Raw genomic sequence first — 26,305 nt, 5'->3', positions numbered from 1 at the left:
CAGAACCTTTCTTTCGAAAACTCGTAACGTCGATTCATCAGTTGTTGTCATCGTCCATGCCTCTGCACCATATAGCAGGACGGGAATAATGAGTTACTTATAGAGTTTGGACTCATCCGAGGCTCTTGGAAATTTTGCATTTCATCCACGCACAACCCTGTGGGGTGATGTTTCATCGTCTCACTTTAGCTCGCCTTCAAACGGATGTTCTTTGGCTATCCAGAGGATACTTGGTGTAGAACCGGAAGTCGAGAGCTGCTTGAGCCATATGTAAAAGAATCGTTTGTGGCCACTCCAAGTGAATGGCAATCAGAGAACTTCCCTTACTTGCGTGAACTTCTACACATGACTCCATTCTCCAATGTCACACAATACTGAACAAAAATAACATGACAGCTGGACACGACTCACGCGTGATCTGTCAAAAAAAGGCTATTGAAAAAAAAGTTTCTCTACTTTGATCATCCGTTATAATGAATCTGAGAAATGATCTACTTCTGGTAATGATATGTCATGGTAAATAAATTCGATTCGGTGTTAATACTACCTTTAGTCCTATATTCCCACTATAAGGCAACTTCCTGTTTGTTTTTTACCGTATACTCTCTGTTGTGTAAAATTAGGAAATAATAGAATGATAATATATAATGATTTGATCGTTTCCATAAAGAAATATGGAAGTTCCCAGAAAAAGTTTGGTGATTTTCGTTATTCCAGCCAACTTTGTGCCGAATATGTTGGTCAGTATGGGCGTTATCTTCATAAAATTTGCATTTAAACATGTTTTCGATTGTAAATGAGGAAAGTCACAAGATAATTCAATTAGTCAAGATCTTCCTCTAGCTCTAAATACCCGATTGCGTTAAAAAATGGCACTCAGTTCTAAATGCACTCAATATTAGAATGCAGTTTATTTACTATATTTGGTTATAGTTTACGGTAATGAACTTGTAATGTAAAAATGTTTAAATTAAGTTTGGCCAAATCAATTTCTCATTACTAAACGTAATTTCAGTTTGTGCAGCAAAATACCTGCACATCACATCAGGACTTATGTATAAATTTTAGGCACAAACTAAACAGCGGCAGGCCAACAGTAGACGTGCATGGGTATAACATGAATTAGGCCGGAAATTATATTTATTTCCGCAAATTGAGCGCAACTCAACATTTCAATATCCTTTACTCGACGCCTGTCTACAGCGCTGTTGGCGTTACTGGCAGACATTGTCAGTGGCATTATCACCCCACCCGCCACTCGTTCGACGACCTGGCGAGCTATTGAAATCCGTTTAGCTGCATTAACGCCAATTTATCACGTGACGAACGATCTGTGCGCGCCTAGCGCGTCTTTTAAGTGACTTTCTGCCCTGGCCCACAATTATTCGGCGTTGGCACCCGCCCATTGCCGAGAAGTTCGCAAAAGCATTATGGCTGAAGAAAAGTTTTGTGCACTGCTATTTCCGTGACAGTAATCAATTTATTTTTGGCATGGCGCTTATTGCATTTCCTAGTCACTGCGGAGCGCCAAGCGAAATTACAGAAAATCTTTATGTGGGCAATTCTGCTACTTTTTGGTTCGAATGTGTAGAAGGCTGCTTGTGATATTATTGACAGTATGATGAGCTCGGTATTTTAGTGTTTAGAAATTAATACATACTGCGGAGTCAGTTTAAGTTACTCTTTCCCATTAGAGAAAATAACCTACAATATGCACAGCCTTTTTTTAAAGGTACCATGCATTTTGGAAAGGGTTTTCATGCTTCATTGCTTTTATTTCCGCTAGATAGCCCCAGCATCACATTATCATTGATTTCATTTTTGGATTTGAAGTCCAATTCTTCTTCTTCTTTACTGGCGTAGACATCGCTAACGCGGTTACAGCCGAGTTGCCAAGAGCGCGCAAGTCGTTCTTCCTTTTCACTGTTTGGCGCCAATTGGGGATTTTAAGCGTAGCCAGGTCCTTCTCCACCTGGTCTTTCGAACGGAGTGGTGGTCTTTCTTTACCTCTGCTTCACCCGGCGGGTACTGTGTCGAATAATTTCAGAGCGGGAGTGTTTTTGTTCATTCGGACGACATGACCCAGTCAACGCAGCCGATGTCTTTTAATTCGCTGAACTAAGTCAATGTCGTCTTATATCTCATACAGCATCGTTCCATCGAATGCGGTATTCACAGTGGCCAATGCGCAAAGGAATATAAATCTTCCACAGAACTTTCTCCAGAACGTCGACTCTTCAGATGTTGTCATCCTCAGTGCCTTTGCACCATATAGCAGGACTGGAATAATGGGTGACTAATAGAGTTTGGTTTTTGTCTGTCGAGTGATAACTTTACTTCTCAATTGCTTACTTAGTGCGAAGTAGCACCTGTTGGCAAGAGTTATTTTGGATTGGATTTCGAGACCAAACGACAACGACTTATGTCTGGGAAATAGTCTAAGCTTTTTCAAAATTATAAAAAATATTGAGCTTATCAGAAAATTATGTTATATTAGGTCATCTACTTAACTGTAACTTTTTAAGCCCTCACATACTGAACTACAGTGGACCAGAGGACCACAATGCCTTTAAGTGATATTTTACTGCAAATATAAGTAAATCTCCAAGATATCTCCCATAATGTACTCTTATAGTAATAGATCGGGTTAAAAATGCCTCTAGCACGATCTTCATTCGACGAAAATTTCTTTCCAGCCAGCATTCATTTGAGGTCTGAGAACAGGAAATAGTCGCTGGAGACCTGACCTAGAGAATACAGAGGATCCGAAAGCGATCCAAAGCCAAATTTGTTTTTTTCACGCTTAGAAGCGGGTTTATCGTATGCAGTCTACTCGAATGACTGCCGATTGAACTACGGAGTGAATTTATGGAGACATGTTGTCACTTATTCAAGCAGAAACTCGGGTTTATTACGCATGAACATCTCCAAACACCGTTCAGAAGCATACCCAAATATTCATGAATGATATGATTCAGTTGATATATTTAGAGTGCTTGTAGTCACCCAAAATTATTTTGTAGATTTTTTTTTATGTTTTCGTCGGTAACAACCACTTTTGGGAGTTCACCGTCTTCGGTGCTCATTTCACCACGTCTGAACTTAGCATACCAAGCCTTGATTAAATCTCCAGCTTTCTGAAAAGTTATAAGCTGGCTGCTTCTACTTTTTCCTTTGGATTACCTGGATTTTTACCCATTTTCTAAAAAGTTATGCATTTTACGGAAAATCGTCGTCTGGACACATTCAGTATTTAAAAAAAATATTTGTTTTTTGCTTTGATTTTTTTACAATCAATAACCTCAACAATCTAAAATTTCCTTGTCAGATATTGTTTACTTGTGCATCACATTCCATTTGAGTGAAGATTATTATTTGTTATTAATGTAACATCCAATAAATTCATATAAATTAAACACTGTGCCGCCATAAATTGTACACTTTCGTACACAATTTGGAGGAACACGCTTTTGGCAGCAAAGTTTAATCAATCTTCCGTGTCTATAACGGCACTATCAATTATAGGCAATTTCTTATGTATGTGTGTATTCACCAGGTATGACTGTATAGTGTAGTTCCTATTAAAGTCGATGTAGTGCATGTCACAAGTGGCAGTTTCTACATACAAAACCTGGGAAAGGGCTGATAATAGCAAGAAAAGTCGAATATCTGTCAATAAAAAGAGTAAATTAGAGAAAGTGGAAACTTCGTATGTGTAAATCTGTCTTGAGCTTTCATATGATATTAGCAGGTTTTTTTCAGTTTTAGCAATGGAGTATTTCTTTTCATATTATGGGAACAAAAGAGATTACACGCAATGGAAGAAATGTTCATTAATTTTATTTCCTTACTTCGACCTAAAGGATTTCGTACAAAATACATACATATATGCGATATCTTTATGTACTTTTGACACAATTCTAATCTGTACCTTGTCTTGGTTTGTTTGAGTACGGATAACTTTGTTAATATACATAGGTATATGAGTCTATATCTAGCGAAAATTTACGCTCAACATTATTCTTCTAAATGCTTCATCTCTCTAGTTGACTCGAATCTCTATAGCACTCGAAATCACCACTTTATTGGTGACCGAATCATATCAAGAAATAAGTACAATGAATGACATTTCATCTAATAATGTCTGATGCTAATGAGCTCAAAGAGCTGTTATCATACCCTGAACAGGGTATATCAAGTTCAGCAGGAAGTTTGTAACACCCAAAAAAGAAAAAACGTTGGGGTTAATAGTGAGTATACATCTGAATGATCAGCATGACGATGCCCGTCTATCCGTCCGCCCGTCTATCTGTATATACGCGAATTAGTCTCTCAGACCTCTCCAAGCAATTCGATACCAAACGAAGTTTCAGACAAGGCGACTTCTGAGAAAATAATTTAAGCTGCAGAGCTGAATAGAGAAGGTACAATCTTCTATAAGAGTGTACAGCAGCTGGCGTACACCGTTGATATTGATATCTTTGACTTCAACAATCTCGCCGTTAGTTCTGTTTTCTCCAGGTTGGATAAGGAAGTGGAGAAAATGGCTCTGGTAGTAAACGAAGGCAAGACGAAATATCTCCTGGCTTCAAATAAACAGTCGTCGCACTCGCGACTTGGCTCCCACATCACTTTTGACAGTCATAACTTTGAAGTTGTAGATAATTTCGTCTATCCTGGGATCAGCATTAACACCAACAACAACGTCAGTGTAGAAATCTAACGCAGCAGGCAATTGAGAAGTAAAGTCCTCTCTCGGCGAACAAAAACCCAACACTATAAGTCATCCCCGTCTTGCTATATGGTGCAGAGGAATGGATGATTACAACATCTAATGAGTCGACGTTACCAGTTTTCGAGGGAAAGGTTTTGCGAAAGATTAATGGTCCTTTGCAACAGCGAATACCGTAGCCGATGCAACGAGATATATGACGATATTGACATAGTTCAACCAATTTAAAGACAGCTGCTACGCTGGCTAGGTCATGTCGTCCGAATAAATGAAAAATCTCCAGCTCTTAATGTATTCGACGTAGTACCCGCCGGAGAAAGAAGAAAGCTTTAACTCTGTTGGAAAGAGAAGGTGGAAACTCGGCTATACGCCAATAAAAATAAACAAGAAGTCTCTCAGATTTTGAGATATTGCACACGTCCTTTTCATCCTCAGAAATTGCACTTTTTTTGGAACCGCCGATATCGGACTTCTACAGCATATAGCTGCTATACAAACTGTTCGATCAAAATCAAGTTCTTGTAAGTAAAAGAATTCCATAATTGTCAATAGTAATCTGTACTGAGGTTGAACCCACATGTAGTATAAGGCGTATCTCGGAAGTTATTAGACCGATTTGAACAAGTATAAGGTTCAAACATTTTATTTGGTTTTCTTGAACTAGTTTGCAAATGAAATTGGATAATTACAGCGCCCGCTTTCAATATTATATAAAATTAAATTTAAAAGTTTCTTATTGAAAAGCTTTACAGATAACTTGAAGTATGTACATATATCATGCACATTTAATTGTAACACATTGGGCGTGTATCTAAGTTGGAATGAGACTAAACTTTGTATTTTCTTACTTTCTTTGAGTCCACCCTGCCTACTTAGCTACTTATGTACATGCTGAATATGATTTTTTATTGCATAATCTGCTGGAAATACCACATTCTCGCAAACAATCAATTGGAACTTTTGATTGAGGCCGTGATGCAGCCAATCCAAGCAAAGTTCTCCGAATGCTCCATTGAAGAGAACATACCTGCATACATACACGCAAATGCTTATAAGGAAATACCGACATTTGTATGTAAATTAATGTGAGTACAACGGTAAAGTGAGCTGGCAATATTGCCATAATTCCACTTCTGGCCACAAGTACACACGCTTCACAAACTTACAAACGTTCTCGACGGTATCCTTGTGACCACATAAACTTCTACACACACACACACACACACACACACTCGATAAATCGAAGTTTACGTTCTCGATATTACGCCAGCAGGGGTCAAGTGCTGGAATTGATGTTTCGTTTATGATTTATCGTCACTTTGCCTTAAATTGCAAATCGCAAATGTGGCGAGTCATTGAGTGTGTCGGCGTCGGTTATACGGGCGGCAGTGGTGACGGTGCTGTTACCATTATGAGTTCCAAGAAATTGTTGCTAGACGCAATGTGGGACACAATCGTATCAGTATTACTATTGACCTAACGGCACACACACACCCCCATTCATACACATGCCGACGAATCATATGTGCAGCAGTTCGAAGTGTGGGCAATATTAGTCGACAGTCGATTGTTACGTTTGATGTTGGATTCAATGAATTACGGTAAAACAAAAACTAAATTACTCGTAATGATGCGCGTGTAATCGGGGTGGGAGTGTGAAGTGCATACAGTGTGTGATAATCGGAAAGTTATGATAAAAACAAGAAACGTTAACTTTGGCTGCACCGAAGTGAAGGGTATCGCTGGTGCATTTTTGACAGCAAAAAAGGATATGAAAATATTTTTGTTTTGATTTTGAGCAATCAGTTTGTATCGCAACTGTATGCTATAGTTGTCCGATTTCCCGAAGTCTTTAGCGATGCCCCGAATATCGTGAAGATACCTTGGCATATAAAAACGTTTTCCATACAAGAACTTAAGTTGGGTCGGCCAATTTGTATGGCAGCTACATATACAAGGTATGTTCCAAAGTAAACAGGACTTTAAAAAAAAAAACAGAACAAATGGTTTTTTTTCGACAAAATCAAATTATTTTATTCAAAATAGTCTCCTTCTGCTTGAATACAGCTTTCACGGTCCAAACGCATCGGCTCGTTGGCCGACATGGCCGCCAGTATGCCGGTACAAGCCTTTTGAATGGCCTCTACGTCTGCATAACGCTTTCCTTTCATGGGAAAATGCATTTTTCCGCAAAGGAAGAAGTCGCACGGTGCCATATCAGGTGAATACGAGGAGTGGTTAATGGTTAAAATGTGAATTTTGGTCAAATAATCGTTCTTTGAATGTTGAATTCTTGGTCGTCAGTCAATTTGTGCGGAACAAACCGTGCACACACCTTTCGTAAGCCCAAATGTTCGGTCAAAATGCGATAAATCGATGTTTTGGAGATGTTCAATTCCATTTTCATGAATTTCAATGATGATTTCGGTTGATTTTCGATAAATTCACGCACAGTTTCGCTGGAATTTGCGTTGATCACGGATTTTGATTGGGCCACATGTTGATCGTCATTTACATGTCCTCACGACCACTTTGAAAACGTTGAAACCATTCGTGCACTCTGCTACGGGATAGGCAATCATCGACATAAACTTGTTTCATCAATTGAACGTTTCGGTAAAAGTTTTATTTACGAATTTTAAAAGAAAACTTAATGTTGGCTCTTTGTTCGGAGCTCACTTTCGCACCGATAAGACAAACATACTGACACTTAAAACGCAATAACTTCACTTCCAATCATTGAAATGTCATGAAATTCTCACTGGACATATATATAGATGGACCATGGTTAAATCAAAAAGTCCTGTTTACTTTGGAATACACCTTGTTGCTGTATTTGATCGACATATTCCAACAGATAATATTCGACAAAATTTCAATTTGGTAAATTGATGGACTAGTTTACATATACATTAACATGGCTAGACATTCTGATATTTATAAGATCTCCGACGTGTCAGAAACACGGTGGCAAATTTAATACATTCACACACCACTGTCGACTATAAACACATATAGCATTTATCAGATTCCATATTCCATATGGAGTCGTGCGTCGGCACACTGTTGTCACGCTGTCATAATCATCATCAACAGCTTTACAACATCATTGCAAACATAACAACACCCTGACCTCTGCACCCTCTGCATATGAAAGTAGACTGCAACCCTCAACCGTTCAACACCGAAGTAATTTGCCCACACTACAGACCATTGTATGTAAATATGTATGTTGCAGCATCTTGCGCGTCAAGTGACGTCCAAAGGGGAAGCAGTGACAATAACGGTATTGGCGAAAACCTCAGTTTATTCTGATGTAATAACCATGTTCTTGACTTGTAATGCGTCTCAGAGTCATTTGCCATGGCGAAGACCAGATTTTTTCGAGTTCTAAAGTGGTCTGTAATGCGATTGTGTGTGAATTGAAGTGGATGAACAGTTGCGGTATGGTGGATGTGGCAAGCGGGGTGGTTGAGCAAGTGTGGCGCACACAGACAACGGAAAGACAGGAAGGGCAGAGAATGTACGAATGTCAGTCGGAATTGTTTAGAGCACAGTTCTACCACACTAACTGTGGCGATGTGCTAGGTGAACGTCTATTCCTACCGGGACGGTTTATGGCTCATTTACAGCTTATTCAGCATGGCATATGCTCGACAGCATCCAGTGAGTTATGCTACTTTTCAATTGTTTTGATGTTAAATGTGTGATAATTTAATGACTGCTGACGCCCGGACGTTTCTTCGCCAGCTCGCCACCACGGCGATGATTGCTTCCGAATCACAGCGTTAAAATCGTTCATTGCAAATTGTGTTGTTTGGAAAATTGTGTTATGAACATTTTAATTTAAGGGCATTACAAGGCACAAACACAAGGCGCAACGGGAGATAATAGATGGCCATGGTCGAGATGGATGTCGAAGGATTTTATGAAAGCGTGTGAAGGCAGTGTAACAGATTGTCCATTAATTGAATTGAGAAAAGGGATTATTTTTAATAAGCACCATGACAAAAAACGGTAAGAGCTATTTGTCATTATTTGCTGCTTTAAACAAATATTTTTTATAACAAAAATATTGTAATAAATACACTAAAGGATGACACAAATTTCTCCAAGTCTAAAAGCAATTTAAAATTTATTAAATATGAATACTTTAGTGATAAATCTATTATTGATTTATTTGAAGAATATACCAACTCCGCAGTCCATTTTGAATCCGACGTTATAGATAGAGGTAGTATCCTCGTCCTTGCTAAACCTCTATTCCATTCACGTCTAGGGGGTAACCTCACCCCAAAGTGACGATTGAAATAAAAAACTTAGAGGATATAGTCTGATCTACTTAGGTTTAGCGCTTCAGTCGGTCATGACTTAATAGTCTCGGTAACTTCCGCACAGGTTGCTCTTTGTATGCCATTTAATTTCCTGATGCCATATTAGTTCTTCAAATTTGAAATTCCCGCTCATTCCCCATATAACGGTATTGTTAAAAACTTCTAAACCCGCGATAAAGGAAAAACTAAATACGCCAGGGATATTAAATTTTAACTCCGAGATGATATAAGAGGGTGACACCGCCTACTTTTTGGTGAAATCATATATCTCGTGACTCGTTTCTCATATTCCGCTCATATTCCCATGCACTGTGTAAAAATGGGCTACAATCAGGCCTACTTTCCATATAGCAAAATTTTAAATCCCATTTGATTCTTTCACTTTCCAGCACAGAAATCAAGAACTAATTAATATAACGGCATAAAATTTTGCACGAATAATGAAAATAGTGTATGTCACCTCATGACCAAAAATTGCTCATATCCAACAAAAACTGTTCAAGCCACTAAGTACTGAATATTTGGACCCCATTTGACTTTTAATCGAAAATATCGGTTAATGTTTAAAATACTTATACAATTCAGGGATTATCCTTATCTGACAATATGATATGTCTGTATGTCAAAAATGGGTTGAATCGGACAAATACTTCCCTTAGCTTCGATATACATAATATAAAGATTTTCGGACTTCCGATGACTTTATACCGCATATATCGGCCAAAAATGAGAGAACGTTTTTTACTCATAACAGTGTATCTTTTTGTCTAAATTTGTGTAAAATAGATAAATTTGAGCGGATACTTGAGACGGTCAAAAAACGAATCGCCTCTATATAACTACTATCACGGATTTTCGAAAATCCGAGACTGGTGTCTTTACTCTAAATGATTGAGTTTTTTAGTATCTGGGGAATTCGGAGATGTGTGTTAATAGTATGTTGGTGTTGGTAAACTCGCGCTTAGATAAAATCTGGTCGAAACAATCCCGAAACGCCCATATACTACATATAATGATTTTTGTTTCTCCAGCAAACCTTATGTGTCAGTAAGAATTATATATAGTATACGTATATATACCTGTCAAGATAACGTTTTGAGAGTTTCGATTGTCAATTGGAAAATTTTTTTCGTCAGAAAACACAATGTTCGGAATTTGACCGCTTTCGGCCGAGCGAAGCAACTCAAGTCTTACTTGTTGCTGCTTCGGTGTGAGATCATTGGCCTTTTGGAACTTGTAAGGCTTGATGTCATTTTTCAATCGTCGGATGCTGCGTCTCTTCAGGTCTTTAGCCGTTTTATTGGCACTTCGTCGTGGAACAAGTCGGTTCTTCAAGGGAACCATATCACGTGACGTTTCTTGTGATGACCACATGGCGTTGAACATGCTACCATATCATTGTCGAGTGATGGTGCGATAAACAAAAATTTTATTCAACTAAGGTGTTTATCCATCATTTACATATTTTAAATAAATCACACTATTACGTTTTTCCATCGCTGATCACTTTTTTTTTGTGTTTTTTGGCAAAACGCTTTTGTATCATCATTGGTTCCAATACTCCGACATATATTAATAAACAGCTGATTATGCGACAGAAAAGTTGGCATCAGATGGTATATTCAAAAAGTTCAAAACTTTAAAAATTTCTGCGACATTAAACATAGTGATTTGAAATTTGGAATTTTTTCAATAAAAATAAAAAAAGTTTCTGAGAATAATAATTTTGCCGGGGGAATTTTTCAAGTTTGAAAAGTCAACTTTATGAAAATGGATGGTTATTTTTGAAAAAAAATTATATGAAAGTTTAGTTTCATTGAAAAAACGTCTAGTTAAATGTTGGGAACCTAAAAAAATATGGTTTTTGGTCCATACAGTGGGCGAGCCAGGATTTTTGTTTGTCAATCAACGTTTGAGGGGGTTAGGGTAGAAAAAAATTCAAAAAAGCCTGGCATCCAGTATATCCTTCTGCCATTTCTTCCGTAAAATTTAGTGTGAGATTGACCAGTAAATGATCCGCTTTTTTGTTAGTTGATTAACGCATCGTTTTAGTGATTTTCAACAAAACCTTTGTATTATATATATATATGTGGTTATAAAATAAATTATTTCTAACACGTGATCTTAACTGGTTTCAGCCAATTCAACTATTTTCAATATAATTTAATTTAAAATAAATTCTGAAGGGTTTAGTATAAAATACATTAATATACAAAATATTATAATGATATGTACGATAATGATTTCAATAAATAAATAGTTTGTTTGTACAAGCAGTATATTAATATTACCCTCATACATAAAAAACTTAAAATATAAAATTGTCTTTAATCCACAAAGTGACTGCTTTACATTTTCTTTTGTACTATCAACATAATTTTGAAAACGATCCATTATACGTTGTATATGCATCCCCAAACCATTACCGGCCCACCACAGTGGTTAAGTTTTGGCTTTCGTCTGTGAAGAAATAGTATTGGAAATAGGAAAAATGATACTGTTAAGAATACCGAAAAAAATTATGTCATTTATGGTCGAATTCACAGTGATTTGTTAACCAATACCAACGGCTTAACCAACTACTTCTTATTAACAATGTTTAGTAAACTATTAGTTAAACTCCAATCTCTGTTGGTTAACTACTAATTAAATAACAGCTGATGTTGTGAACGTCTAATTGACAATTGATTTCATTGATAATTTTTTAAAATGTCTAGCGAATATAATATTGGATCAGATATTGAAAGTGATGTCGCATCGAAGACATTTGAAATATAATTATAAATCGTCGCCAAAAAGAAAGTACAGTGCAATCGCGATTGAGGGAACACGCGATTGAGGGAACACCTCGGTAGAGGGAACACGTAATTTTTTTCATTGAACTTTTCAGTTTCATTAGTACTCAGTTGAGGGAACTGGACCAAAAACAACTAAACAAAAACAAAAAATAAATAACAATGCATATGTTTTGTACCGTTTTTTTTTTTTGCTTTTTTCTATGCAATAAAAGCATGCGGCCGTGTAATGTTTGTGTTTAAATGCGTATACCAAATCAGTTGATTTGAAATGGCAAAGAAAACGAAGTTGTTTTTGACTTTTAACACAAAAACCGAAATTTTGGAGAAAATTTCAAAAGGGGCGGGATGTTCGCAATTAGCAAAAGAATATAAAGTCACTAAGTCCACAATAACCCGAATAAAAAACAATAAGTCAAAGATTTTGAAAGCAGCATCCAAAATGCACAGCAAAAGAAAGTCCATTAAGGCTATATATATATATTGGTTTATTAAACAAAGAAGTAAGCATGTGCCAATAGGCGGTTCCTCTATTAGAGTAAAGGCGAAGCAATTGTTCGAAGAAATGTACGGATCAAGCAACAGATTCAATGCAAGTTGCGGTTGGCTCAATGGATTTAAAAAAAGATTTGGAATTCGTCTGTTAAAAGTCTGTGGTGAAAAATTTTCATCAAATCCCGATGGAGTCCCAGAGTTCAAAAATAGACTTAAAAAACTAAAGGCTGAGCTTAGTTTATGCGACGACCAAATTTACAATGCGGATGAATCCGGCTTGTTCTGGAAAACCTTACCCGATAAAACTTACGTAAGTTCTTCTGAAAAAACTGCTCCTGGCAGAAAAATTTAAAAAGCTCGAGTGACATTTTTGGCATGCACAAACGCAAGTGGAGTGCACAAGTTAAAACCGTTGGTAATTGGCAAGGCAAAAAAACCACGATCATTTAAAAATTTTGAGCTACCGGTCGAGTATAAAAACTCTAAAAACGCTTGGATGACTGCATCACTTTTCAAAGAATGATTTCATCATGCTTTTGTGTCACAGGTAATTTTATGGTTCTAACTTTTTGTCAATTTTGTAACACTTGAAATTTTTTTTAACATTTTGCAGGTTACACGTTTCTTGCAAAAACAAGGGCTGCCATTAAAAGCAGTTTTGATTTTAGACAATGCTCCTTGTCACCCTGGAGTAGAAGACTTAAAGTCAGATTGTGGATCAATTTTTACTATCTTCATGCCACCAAACGTCACGCCATTGATCCAACCGATGGACCAAAATGTAATTAGATTGACAAAGTTACATTACAAGCCAAATTTATTGAGATCAGCGTTTGGAAAAGCGAACACAGATGAATATTTAAAGAATTTAAATTTAAAAGACGCTGTTTGTATGTTGGCACATGCATGGGAACAATTAAGCCCTTGAGTGTCTTACGTTCAAATACAATTCAGCAACAATCAACAGAGTACGCGGAAATAAATAATTTGCTGGAGAGCATAGTTCCAGAAGTAAGCCCTCATTTTTTATATGTGAAAGTACTAAATTTAACAAAGAAATAGTTTCCACAGGTTACGTTTAATACAGCAGATTTGGTTGCTTGGGTTTCAACGAATGACCCTATTGAAGACTTGAATATAGTGGATGACGTTGCTGTTTTAAGTTCAGAAGAAGACGAAGAACCAAATGAAAAATGCAATATAACCGCTTCAGAAGCCGTTTCAGTCTTTGACAAGGCTATAGAGTGGGCCGAAGAATACACTAATTCTCTTCCTAATATAATGGTTCTTAAAAATTTTAGGGAGGAGGCTGTGATGTTGAAAAAAAAAGCAAACAAAAGTTGTTAATTTTTTTTCAGCAGAATAAAGTTTTGCTTTCTTATTTTGTGAATGTACAAAGATGATCTCAAGAATAAAATCTATTTAACTTTTTTCAAAAAATAATAAAAGAAAGTGTATAAAATCTTAATTTGAGTTGAAGCAACAATCTTGATTGAGGGAACAGGCCTTGCACGAATTAGTTCCCTCAATCGCGATTGCACTGTATTAATCGTCCGAACTTTTTCTTTTTTGTTTTTTAAACTCAACTCTGTGAATACTAAGTACTAGTAAACCAATAGTTAACATTTTAGTTTACCAATGGTTAACTTATAACTGTGAATTCTGCCCTTACTCTTTGCCAAAATTCATGCGGCCTTTCTGAATGAAATTTCGTAAATTTTATCATTTTCTTTCTCTTTTTTGGGATATGTACGACTTTTTTACAACTGCTCAACCGTGTAAATCGAAGCTTCTAAGTGTGTGCCGAATTGTTCCAGCTGAAACCTTTCTTAATATCTATTTAACATTTACCGCCGAGTGAAAAGAATCTTCTTCAACAATTATCAGCACAAATTTTTCTTTGGTTTTTAGGTTTCTTTCCTTGACCAGCTTTACTAAAGCTATTAATCATACTTTGCTTCTCAAAATTTTTTTAACTCATAGACAGTTCAAGTATTCGTCTCACAATTTTCGAAATAGTTAATATTTTTTCTTTTAGCCCGTAACTGAATAATTGCTTAATCACAGACTGACCTAGAACTACTAACATACAGAAGAGAATATTCAGTGTTTGTTCTAGTGGAATTTAACAACGAGTTTATTTCATGGAATTTTTAGGTTAGTTGTGTGAAAGGAATTTTTTGCTATTATTAAGTTTCCAAAAATAAAATAGAAGATTTTTCCTTTTTTTAAGATTTTAATTTTATAATTGGATGGCGTCATCATTGGCAATGCATTCATCTGTTTATACATGTGAGGCACTGTACCTGAAACCAATATCTATTCATAATTGCAAATTTGGAACCGCTTGGTTTCAACTGAGCCGGTAACCCGTGCGACTTAAATCGAATATGCGTAATAACTGGTTCATTCAAGTTTGCTAGACACATGTGCATGTATATGTTTTTGAAATCAATAAAGTTGAATTTAAACTGACAAACAAAAATTTGCATACAATCAAAACAAACTAATATTCATTATATTATCGTGCTTTGCTGGGCAAGTTTAATCACGTAAGGAAATTAATGGACCGCTAAAGGTAGCGTTGTAATTGTAGATAACAGATGCTGTACATATATGTACATTGTAATGTAAATTATATGGTAGATATGGTTGTAAATATATACGAGTACACAGGTTAGAATATTCTATGGTTCATAAAAAATCGATAAGGATAAATGCAATAATAATTTATATTTTTCAGCAAAATATCTAATATTTACATAAGTAAATATTGAAATTTTAATAAATTATAAAACTTCATATAAAATAAAATTTTGTGACAAAAAATTACCCGGAAATTATAAATAAAACGCAAAATATTTAATTATTCATCAATATTTATCTTGTTGCCTTCAAAGTAATCCCCATCAGATGTAATACACTTATGCTAAAGATTTTTTTCAGTTCTCGAGTACTTTTTATAAGCACTTTTTGGAATAGAATTCAGTTTGGGGAACAAGAAAAAATCACATGGAGCCAAATCTGGTAAATACAGTGGTTGGTCGATGGTGCTCATTTTTGGCTTTAAATTCGGTCACAATCGTACCCTTTTTGAAAAACGAACAGCTTTAACGGGACGAGTCGGGCAAGAGCGCATTTCATACCCAAAATATCCACCAAAATAATTTGAACGCACTCGCTAGAGTTGTCGAGCTCTCTTACCATCTCTTTAACACTTGCCCGACTATTTTCAAAAACCATATCCTTCACTTTTTTAATATTTTCATCAGTTGAAGAGGTCGAAGGTCGTTCAAAACGAGGCATGGGTAAAGGTGTTTTTGGCATAACAGTTGGAAAATTAAGCCTTCATAACAAGACATGCCTAAATAGACCGAGGCCGATAGACTTCCGGCACAAGAAAATCCATCTCCTTGGCTATCTTCGGATCGAAAATAGCGCAACCATCATGTTGTGATAGGCGGAAGACATGAATCCAGTGTTCTAGACATGTGCACGTTCAAAGGGCAATTATCGACTCTGATCACTATTTTGCAGGGAAGACACACGTCCCTTTTTGTGCGTCAAGGAACGTCTCACAGCAGTCACAAAGAAGTTTCGCCGTCGAAAAGCTGCAATCACAACAGACAGCCGAATAGTTTTCTACACGACTTGAGCTCCTGCTCTCTGAGAGCACTTACCAGCGTCGATATAAGGGAACTATGGATTAGCATCTCAACCTCCTTACGAATAGCTGCAACCGAAACCATTGGTTTTCGGAAAATGCAAAAGAACAGCTGGTACGACGAGGAGTGCCGTGTCGCAGCGAAGAGAAAACAGACTGCCTACCTCGCAACGTTATGATCGACCACAACACGAGCGAGTTGGGATAGATACCGAGGGCTGCTATATGTATGTATATATTCTGGCCTAGGGCAACACTAAGTGTTGCCAGGTGTAATCTGACATTTCCATTGGAAAGTTTGACATTTTTTAGCATAACATCACTCAGAACGTTTTGTCATTTAATCGTGAATTGTTTTATTTACAGGGAATTAAAAAATTCATCTCGGCCAAAAAAAAACTCGTGGAACTCGTGAACATTTTCGTGCGATCATTTTTCACAACTTTCGACGTGGATTATCACGACAAGAGTGCATCGATGAACTAAAATCTTTGTATGGCTATGAAGCACCATCCTATAGCACTGTGAAAAACTGATACAACGAATTCAATCGTGGCCGACGCTCGCTCAAAGACGAATTCCGTGAAGGTCGTCCAAAAACAGCCGTTTTGCCAGAAAACATCGATGCCGTACGTGAACTGATAATGCAAGACCGTCATGTAACATACCTTCAGATAGAGGCATGCCTATGCATTTCTCCCACCAGCATACATTCGATATTGCATGAACACCTGGCCGTAAAAAAGGTTTGTTTTCGTTGGATCCCGCACAATTTGACAATCGCTCAAAAAAAGGCTCGTGTGGATTGGTGTAAAGAAATGCTGAAAAATACGATCGCGGTGCTTCAAAAGACGTTTATAAGAATCATGGATCTATGCGTCACAAGTGACGAATCATGGAAATTCGTAAAAAAAATAAAAAAAAACAAAACAGCAATCGACAAAAAAATAAAAAAAAAATAAACAAAAAAAAACGAAACCAGTTTTGTTGATAAATATGCCTATTTACATTATTAGGCCAGAAATATATATAGCAACCTACGTATACCCTGTTCAGGGTATAAAAATTTCAGATCATGACGTATTAAAAATGGCCGAAACAATACTTAGAAATCATATAACCCTATTGGAAAACTTGGTATAAAGATTTATTAAATTTTATATCCGGAAACATTTGAATTATGTGTTTTTGTAAAGCCAAATTCAATTTTTTGTAATAGGAATAAATGTGACTTTTGGTTTAGTTCCAAAATAATTTATGGTTATGTTGTATTTATATACATGTGTATGTGTATGTATAAATAATCATAAGGTGAAGCTTCCGAAGGTGGGGAAATCGTATGAATCACTATGAGCCTATGGATATGAATGCTCATGTATATACTTGTAAGCATAGCTATATGTGTATTACTGTATATATATGTACATATGTATGTGCATACATGTCAGTATGTTTGCACGAATATTTCTATGTGGATATGTATGTGTGGCTCTGGTAATCTGCATACAATTTGTGGCTTCAGCACAATGCAAAATGTGACATCAATAACACCGACTAACAATGAAATATGAGCGGCGTTCGCCATTTTGCGGATTTGCAAAATAAAATACACAACAACAATTACAATAATGCGCGTACAATGTAATAATTTAATTTGGCAAAGGTTCGTGGCAGTTGGAAAAAAAAAATTACAACAAAGTGAAAATTTATTTGCAAAATTTCTGCATGCACAGGCACATGCACGCATCGAATGTGCACATACATATCTATATCACATGTACATATATGTATGTATGTATATAATATATATAAAGTATGTACAATTGTTATTGTGCTATTTGCTTGCACTTTGCAGGCGTGCGTGCGCTTTGTGCTGCCGTCAGCCATTTTGGTGAAGAAGCGAAATCGCGTGCTGGATTGGCTTTCTCCAAAAAAAAAAGAAAAAAGCATAACGGTAGAAATTTTGCACTGCAGAAACGCATAAGATGCGACACGTGACGAGGTTGTCTTTGCTATGCACACGACTGTGTCAAGACATATGGTAGGTATGTATGTGGTTACATACAGATTTTAAGCTATTAGACATTAGCTTAATGAAGAGAAATGTTTAGGGATTAACGACGGAAATCACGAACAACTTTTTAGTTCATTAATAGAAATGAAGCTTTGCTAATCTTCTCTACACATATAGACTTTTTTGCGTAGACAATGCCTATGATACTTATGACTCATAAATTGAAGGAACTATTCAGTGAGATAGTCCATCACACACCGGAATTCGCTTCCAGCGTCTATTTCCTCTTTCCTATACTGAAGTTATGGCCTGTTGCAAAAATATTTCACACGAAGTGGGGTCTCAAGATGGAAAAACGCATATTTTCAAGGCGCCGAAGCTCCACACTAACGAGCCGTTAACTGAATGCTGAAAGACCGTAGGTTGATTGGTTGAAAAAGGAGGCGCGTGAGTTCTATACCGCAGGCAGCTGCATCTGGTCCGTCATTAGACTCATAGTGCTCCCGGAGGGTAAAGAATTTAAGCTTTATCCAGCAACTCAGTGAATTTCGTGACAAAAGTAATTTTTTTCTAGCTCAGCTGCCCAGTGTTCCTTAAGTTGAAGCCAGTAGGACGCGATCTCAACCGGCTGGAGGCTGGGCATTCGCTTAGATAATGTTCCAACGTCCATTCGCATTCCGTCGAATCTATTTTTGCAATGAAAGGCCGTAACGACAAATGAATTTACTCTGGTTGGAAATTATGCTTTTGAACCAAACGATTTTCATTCAAGAAAGCTTTCCTTCATCAATGGGTCCAAAGCACATTAAGTCATGTGGTAGCTAGCTGCTCTGTGTGCAGCGGAATTTTAGTAAATTAAAATCTTCTCCACTTCTACTTTACTGTAGAACGCTTTGCTCACTTGCCGCTAGACTTTCGCCAAACTAAAACTAGTTGCGAACTGCTTGCTTGCTGTTTCTGTTATTTTCCACTCAATTTGCAATGCAAATAAACTCGCCGTCAATGACAGCTTATTCATTGACTGCCAGCGAAATCACAACAGGTCCTACACATACGATTATACACATTTCTAATGTTTAACTATAAAATGTATAATTTATTGGAATGCTAACAAACAACTTTGATGATATTTTATACATATGTGTGAATGTCATGTGCCCAAACATGTGTGAAGCCGCCAATTTTGCTGCCTTAGCCAGTCAAATTTCGAAAAATGTTCTTCGAACTTGAGTTTTGGAGACCCACTATCGAGGAGCCAGGATGCCAGGCGCCTAGCAGAAGTGCAAACTGTTGAATTGTTCGCGTTGATTGTTCACCATGTTGTTGTATTTCCATTTGTCGGCACTGTTGCAGCTACTCGATGTTGCCGAGGGCACACATAAGCGGCCACCGAAGCTTTGTGACATGCCGTTGGCGGGACTCGAGGCGAGCGCCTGCTTGTTGATTGTCATGTTGCGCATCGGGCTCACATCCTTGGCGAGGGTGGCTTTGGAAACTGAACGATGTTTTTGGACCATTTTGTTGTTGTTGTTTACTAAATTTTCTTTTTACTTAAAAAACGTTGTACTAGAAAAACTAACGACGTATTAACCTATGAGCCGGGTTGGTTATTAACGGAAGCAACTGTAGAGCTTAGTCGTAGAACTTAATGCTCAGTCTGTGGGGGAGTGCTGGGTGGCGCGTGATTCAAGGAACGTTCTGTAGCAGCGTTAGTAATGCAAATTCTAGGCGATTACCGCAGTTGGTGGTACGTGAGCCGCCTTGTTTGGATGATAGATGTTTAGAAAGGCTGCAAAAGGAAGTAAATGAGTCGTTCATTAGCACGAAATCCAAGAAGGCACTAAAGTGAGTGAGTGGCAGAGCTCGAAATCCATGAAAGGACTAAAGCAAGTGCATCTCAAAGCTCGAAATCCAAGAAAGGACTAAAGGAAGTGAGTCTCGAACTTACCTTAGGTTGTTAAGTAGCTTCGCTTTGGTATCTGCGCGGTTATTCATTGACACACAAGTTTAATTGACATCGGTTTCGAAAATTTTTCAATGCTAACATGTATTTTCGAATATTTTGTGTATGGTTGTGTTTTGGGTTGATCTGCTGATAGCTTATTTAAGCTCAAGTTGATACTTTGATTTTGAGTTTTAGACGCGTAAGGTTTTAAACGATATTAACGCTTTGACTTTGTTCAACGAACTGTTTGGTGCCGTGGTTGAGCTGCCGGATTTATACAATGGCCTCGGGCATGTGCTCGTGGCATGTTTTGTTTTGTCAAAACAAATTAAAAATACATCGGCTGTTGTCAACTAGTTTTGTTTATTATGATTTTTTCGTAAACGAACTCTCGTTTTGTATAAATTACTTAAACGAACTCTCGTTTTGCATAAATTACGAAGAGCTTACGTGCGAAACTCAACGAATTGCGGGTCCAAAGACGCTTCGTCTCAATAACGAAGTAGCGGGACTGATTTGCAGGTTGTTTACATCTTGTCTGCCCTAAGCGTGTGTTGAGGGATTTCCTAATTAGCAAGAATGTCTCGTTGATTTGGCAATTTCAGGTGAAAGATGCTTACATGAGTTTATGATCGAGTGTTGGTTTCCAAGTTAGATGAGTTTTGCCGTCTTAATCATCACTTGGCCTCTTTTTTTAGGCGTGTTGTTTACTGCAAAGCGTTTTGTGCGTTGAAAAACAAACTGTACGTCACGAACACGAAATACTGACATCAATGAGAAAAGGTGATTTTTTAGTTCAGTGGTTTTGTAATATATACAGTTTTATATACCTATATATATAGATGTATGTATATATTTCACGTCATTGATTTAATTTCTTGTTTTTTGTTATTTTTTTAAACTAGAACTAGTTCGGTATACACATGTTTATGCTAATATAGTTGTTGTTCTGACGTACTAAAACACGTGACCGTCCTGCATTTGTTTATTGGGTCGTTTTATCAGGGCCTAATTATAAAGAATATATTATAAAATTAGCGATTCGTACGCCGGGAGGCGTTGTCGAGTGGTTTATGTGCGCGCCTACCACACGATTGGCCGCATGGCCGAATCCTGACTGTGGTTTAATTTTAAACGTTGTGTTTGGTTAGTGTTTGCTCTTCTGTAAAGCGTATTGTCGTGGAAATTCAACAGCAAATTCAACATTTCTTTGCCATCTTTATATACAGGTCTTTTATTTTTGGTTATTACTTCTACTGTGTTCAGAAAGTAAGTAGAATTTGTTCATAAAATGTAAATTCTTCACTTATTCTTCCAAATCAGCTTGATCCCTTTCGAAGTAATCCCCATCCGATAAAACTCACTTTTGACAATGCTTTTTCAGCTTTCAAAACAGTCCGAACAGTCTTTACCGGTATAGGTTTCAAGACCTGCTTCTATTCTGTTTTTATCTCAATCGCGTCAAAACGGCGCATCACATTGGCCTTATGAGTTCGCTGAATAAGCAAAAAGTCAGAAGTTGCACAGAGACATTTAAAGTCGACTACAGTGGTTGCCGAAGTGGTTGCCGAACGATATGAGTCGAGTTTTTGACAAAAAATTAACGAAGAACCAATGTAGTATAACATGTTGTAACATCCTGATGAATGGAACAATACTTGTTCGCTCATAATTCCGTCCGTTTCAGACGCATAGCTTAACTCAACTGACTAATGACGCTCCAATAATACTCTTTGCTGACAGTTTGTCCGGCGGGAAGAATTCATAGTGTACCCAGCACGTTGATCTTCCTTTTGATCATAGTAGTAAGTAAAACACTATATAAATCAGATTTTTAACTAAAGAAAAACAAAACAGATTATTAAATACTAGTTCTTTTACTTTTGTGTGAAGAAAACTGCTTTAAAAGTTATAATAATAATGGTATTTTGGAGTTGATATTAAGGATCTAAAGAAGTACTTGTGAAAGTTTTCCGAAGAAGATTCCAAGAGTTTGAAGACAATATTTAATTTAGATAATAGAAATAAATAGAAATAAAATAATATTACAATACTTTGCATTCAATATTGGCATAATACAGAGGTTCCTATCGAAACACCTTATAGCGATATCGGGTTCAGCATGGTACATTCGAAATGAAAATATGCACAAAGACCTCAGTACTTCTACGGTAAAGGAAGAAGTAGAGGTCAACAGAAAGAAATACGAACTGAACATTCAAACCCATTAGCTAATTTCTTGCTGCAATCCAGCAATAAAGGGCCGCGTCAGAGTGGTTACGTTGATTCCGTATCGGAGAAGTATGCAATAGACAACTGAGTTGAATGTATGTATTTATATGGAGAGCGACAGACAATGCGTCCTCTACCGGAGAAGCATCCGGTAGACCAACTCTCAACTTTTACATACGGTAACGTATTCAATTGACATTTGACGTTGGCGGTTATGAAGAACAGCTGATTTTTGTTTACTTGCGCAGCTACGATACGTACGCCACTTCATACTATCCGTCTTTAACGAACAAGTATCCAATCGGTCGCGGTTTTAAAGCCCGTTTGAAAGGGCTTTATCAAAAGGGTCAACCACAATATTCAGCTTAATTTATTTCAAAAAGACTAAAGATTTATTATTTGTTGTTTGACTTTAAACAAACAGATTTAATAATTCCAGAAATTAAAAAAAAAAAAAATTATTTAAAAAATTTATTGACAAACCATTTGAAAAATTTGATAATAGAGAACACAATTTTTTCCAAGCATTAAGTAAAGGCGAAATTGTTGTCATACATTTATCATTAAAACAAGTCATTGTAGGACATGAATGAAAGTATTTTTGAAATTTCATCCAATTTGTTAATGAATAAATACACTAATCCTTGAAAAGTTCGGATAGTGAGGTATACTGTCTTTTTTTGAAACATTCTTGAAAAAAGAAGAACTGAATAAGACAGCTTAAATGACCTTCCATAACCATCAAACATCATTTCTTTCTTTTCATAGTTTCCTTAATTACTTAAGTATACTCATTAAGTCATGAAAAGGGTACTGAATATTTTATAAAATTCAGCTAATATTTAAAACCAATAACTTGCGCGAAGTACGAAAATAGCTTACTCGGTAGATTATAAATATTTCGGAGCAACAAGAAGTTTTTTACCGAGAAAAGTGGAAATGGTTCTTTTTTAGTTAAGACTGTGTTATAAGGAACTATTTTATTAATTACGCCATTTGGAGAAAGATATCGATTTCTTCAGACGACAAAATATTCAGGCAGCATATGTTCTGTGGATCGCATTGTGGAAACTATTAATACTGAGTTATGACATTTTATTTTTTAATGATCGAGCTTTTCGTCTTAAATGATTTCAAAGCGAACGAATATATTTTTGCTGTCCAGTTAGTTCATAAACGTTAGTTTAGTTCAAAGTATTATATTTCCAGAATATACCTTGAACCTTGTCTAAATTTTTTCTTTTTTTTCTTTTATTTTTGAATTTTTTGAGTTGACCAGATGATGTGGCCATGCCTTTTATTGAATTTTGTGAATTTTGCGCGAAAGTTCCTCAAAAGCTGAGCAGTGGATGCGCAAGCAGTCGGTAAATGTTTGCATAAAAGCTGGGCTTGGGCGTCTGTCTTTATATACTTTGCGCCATGGTGATTTTGTCATGTCGGAATATAAATGGCATGTCTGTATGGGTGTAAGGCAAAACTCCTCAATATGACGTATTATTAATTTATTTTAATAAAGTACAGACAGAAAAATCTACCATGTACATACATATATATATATGTATACTAGCAAATGTTATATGTTCTTTATGAGACGGTCTGAATGTGATGCTTCCCTACACGTTTCTCTCCTTGGTATTGGGTTTTGACCAATTTTTGCATAACTCACACGCTTTAAACGTGTGATTTCGATTCTATATATGTATGCAATGTTATTGTAAGTATGTATTTGTGTTTGTATATTGTCGTCATGCGTGTGGTAATTCATTGGTCAGAAAATGGCTGATGCAATGCGACTGGTAACTTTCATCACATGCGGCTGAATAATAATAAAGTGAGCGCGAAAGGGGCCTTCTATGCAGCAGCTATCCGAAATACTGCTGGCTTACATATTCATATTTATTTTTATTTGCATAAATAAAATATACCCGACTTTAGCTGCAAAATATCGGTAAAAATTGAAAATTTAGTTTTCGAAATATTATTACTAAATTTAATATTGAAAATACAACATTTTGATATAATTAGATAATTTGCGATTATCCCGAAATACTAAGCAATTATTGGTTTTCTAAGAAGTTAAAATTTATTTCCGTTCAGTTGCTAAAAAACAAGGCCTCGCATACTGTCAGCGCTTGAGACCCACCGTTGCCCGAATCCACGTATTTTTGTTGTATTTGTATGAATAATCCACCTGCATTGCCTGCCGTTGGCTAATGGCCCGCACTCTGCTTGGTTGGTTGACTGGCTGGCAGCAGCAGCAGCTTTAGCAACAGCAGGTTATTTCGTCGAACCGTCTACAGCGTATCTCTTGGCTGCGGAATGCTCTGTTTCTGACCGCCCACCGCAATTCGCGCTGAGTTCGCTGCGAAACCAGTCGAGTGTCTGATTTGCATTTGTTATTGCAAAGGAAAGACTGAGACGCGTCGCATACAACAACACCAAATTATAGTCATAATGCAATACATTGCCCGGCTGGCAGTTGTCCGCTCGCCGCTCAACGACTTTAGAACAGCGCTGGCGCTGCAGTTGTCTGGCAGCTGGCGCTTTCGGCTGTCTGCAACACGACGAGAATATTTAAGGGCCTTGTAATGCACGTGAGCGCTCTAGTAAGGTGAAACAGCGCCACTGAGAAAGGCGTCAGCGCTGCAGTCTCTGTACAACGAATAGTTATCAAATCAACCAAACGCGGCAGGTATTCGCTTCTGCGCAGTAAAGACTCTCGCTGTACACGTTGCTAACGGGAAAAATAGTGTCGCTGCACTCAACAATATACATTAAACAGATGAACGTTTGTCAAATCGATTGGTGTCAATGCTGAGACCCTCGACCACGGATACCAAGCTGAAGCTACTGAAGACCTTGCAGTAAGTATTACAAATTAATTTATTTCCATCGTTAATAGTATAATTACCAATCACTATGCTTGCAGCTTGTCCAAAAACCTTGCTGTCTGCAAAGGCTCACGCACCGGCAATACCGGCAATAATTTAGAACTTAAAGTTCTAACACAAATCCAGCACGTACCGTGAACTCGTATTAGGGCTACTTGGATAACGTGAGCAATCAAGCAAAACTTCAGTAGGCTTCATACGATTTGGTTATTTGACAATACCTGGGAAATTATTACAGAAGATACACTTTTACCTCCACTCTCATCCTTCAGAATGGTTTACGCCGAGCGCACGGAACGTCACATTTCGCCAACAGATCAAGCAAACTCGAACGCCACGAATGGTAAGCCACTTACCGAAGCTACCAAATACACCATGGAACAACGGTCATCGAGCAGCTCGAGTACTGCCACTAATTGGGGCAGCCATAAGTCGCCGTCAGAGGATAAATGGAAGTATAATAATATGGTGCGTAACGATCGTGAAAAATTCAACAGTTTGCATTTCTGCTGATCATGGAAGCGCTATGTTAAGCTCGCATTCCATCCCCACCCTCATACCTCACCTTTAGTTTAGTTAAGCCTGTTTCCTAAGTTGTTGAGCTTTAAGTAAGAACTTTCATAATGTGATTTATATAATTTAGTCATAAACCGGTGCATGTACATACATACATACGTACTTATAAAGTTGTTATAATACCAAACAATTTGGTGATCAATAAAATTACATATGGCAAATGGAAGTAATCTTTGTTTAAGGTATAAAGGTAGAGCATTCTTCAGGCCTACAAAATATCACCGTGATATTCTTAATTACGAACTATGCCGAGGAGCACGAACTGGATGTAAAGCTTCTATAACTCATATTCTACTCTTATTGCTGCTGAGCCATTGTTCTAAGACGGGGCATGTTCTCTCGTTCATGCTATAGAACAAAACTACGCATTAGGAAGGTAGTATTGAGAAAGTGTAGAGTTAAACCGTTTGAAGAGGAGAGAAGCTACTACGAGAAGTACATCTACAAAGGTCTTTAAGTTACTTTTAGCATCCTTTTAATAAATATTCATGAATTTTGCTTCTAATTCAATGACTACTTACCGTTTACATACTTTCAGATCAAGGAAAGAATGGAAAGTGAATCACTGTTTTAAGCACTGTTCTTAAGTGCTGTCGGGGATATACATATGTATTCACCCTATTTCAG

General features: G+C 37.0%; 4 protein-coding genes across 4 annotated transcripts; 2 read left to right on the top strand and 2 right to left on the bottom strand.

Annotated features, from left to right (window-relative positions):
* Nucleotides 1–19,109: 19,109 nt before the first annotated feature.
* LOC126752914 (uncharacterized) lies at nt 19,110–19,565 on the bottom strand. The gene has a single exon (XM_050463955.1). The coding sequence runs from the start codon at nt 19,549–19,551 to the stop codon at nt 19,306–19,308; it is 246 nt and encodes an 81-aa protein (XP_050319912.1). The 5' UTR covers nt 19,552–19,565; the 3' UTR covers nt 19,110–19,305.
* Nucleotides 19,566–19,715: 150 nt separating this feature from the next.
* Nucleotides 19,716–20,239, bottom strand: LOC126752917 (uncharacterized). The gene is made up of 2 exons (XM_050463959.1): nt 19,983–20,239; nt 19,716–19,823 (listed from the first exon to the last, which is right to left on the bottom strand). Exons 1-2 carry the CDS (start codon nt 20,027–20,029, stop codon nt 19,721–19,723), a joined length of 150 nt encoding a protein of 49 aa, XP_050319916.1. The 5' UTR covers nt 20,030–20,239; the 3' UTR covers nt 19,716–19,720.
* A 4,559-nt stretch (nt 20,240–24,798) lies between these two features.
* LOC126752916 (uncharacterized) lies at nt 24,799–25,240 on the top strand. The gene is made up of 2 exons (XM_050463957.1): nt 24,799–25,075; nt 25,141–25,240. Exons 1-2 carry the CDS (start codon nt 25,023–25,025, stop codon nt 25,238–25,240), a joined length of 153 nt encoding a protein of 50 aa, XP_050319914.1. The 5' UTR covers nt 24,799–25,022.
* A 135-nt stretch (nt 25,241–25,375) lies between these two features.
* Nucleotides 25,376–25,844, top strand: LOC126752915 (uncharacterized). Its single transcript, XM_050463956.1, has one exon. The coding sequence runs from the start codon at nt 25,376–25,378 to the stop codon at nt 25,613–25,615; it is 240 nt and encodes a 79-aa protein (XP_050319913.1). The 3' UTR covers nt 25,616–25,844.
* The last annotated feature ends 461 nt before the right edge of the window (nt 25,845–26,305 follow it).

This window comes from Bactrocera neohumeralis, chromosome 3 (assembly GCF_024586455.1).
Source record: "Bactrocera neohumeralis isolate Rockhampton chromosome 3, APGP_CSIRO_Bneo_wtdbg2-racon-allhic-juicebox.fasta_v2, whole genome shotgun sequence".
Classification (NCBI taxonomy): Eukaryota; Metazoa; Arthropoda; class Insecta; order Diptera; family Tephritidae; genus Bactrocera; species Bactrocera neohumeralis.
This window is presented reverse-complemented; position numbering and strand designations above follow the sequence as displayed.

What these genes read in the sequence shown, in the direction of transcription:
- LOC126752916 (XM_050463957.1), top strand. Translation starts at nt 25,023, where the DNA reads ATGCTGAGACCCTCGACCACGGATACCAAGCTGAAGCTACTGAAGACC. An exon ending in AAGCTACTGAAGACCTTGCA is followed by an intron (nt 25,076 to 25,140) that starts GTAAGTATTACA and finishes CTATGCTTGCAG; the next exon opens with CTTGTCCAAAAACCTTGCTG.
- LOC126752915 (XM_050463956.1), top strand. Translation starts at nt 25,376, where the DNA reads ATGGTTTACGCCGAGCGCACGGAACGTCACATTTCGCCAACAGATCAA.
- LOC126752917 (XM_050463959.1), bottom strand. Translation starts at nt 20,029, where the DNA reads ATGAATAACCGCGCAGATACCAAAGCGAAGCTACTTAACAACCTAAG. An exon ending in AAGCTACTTAACAACCTAAG is followed by an intron (nt 19,824 to 19,982) that starts GTAAGTTCGAGA and finishes TTCCTTTTGCAG; the next exon opens with CCTTTCTAAACATCTATCAT.
- LOC126752914 (XM_050463955.1), bottom strand. Translation starts at nt 19,551, where the DNA reads ATGGTCCAAAAACATCGTTCAGTTTCCAAAGCCACCCTCGCCAAGGAT.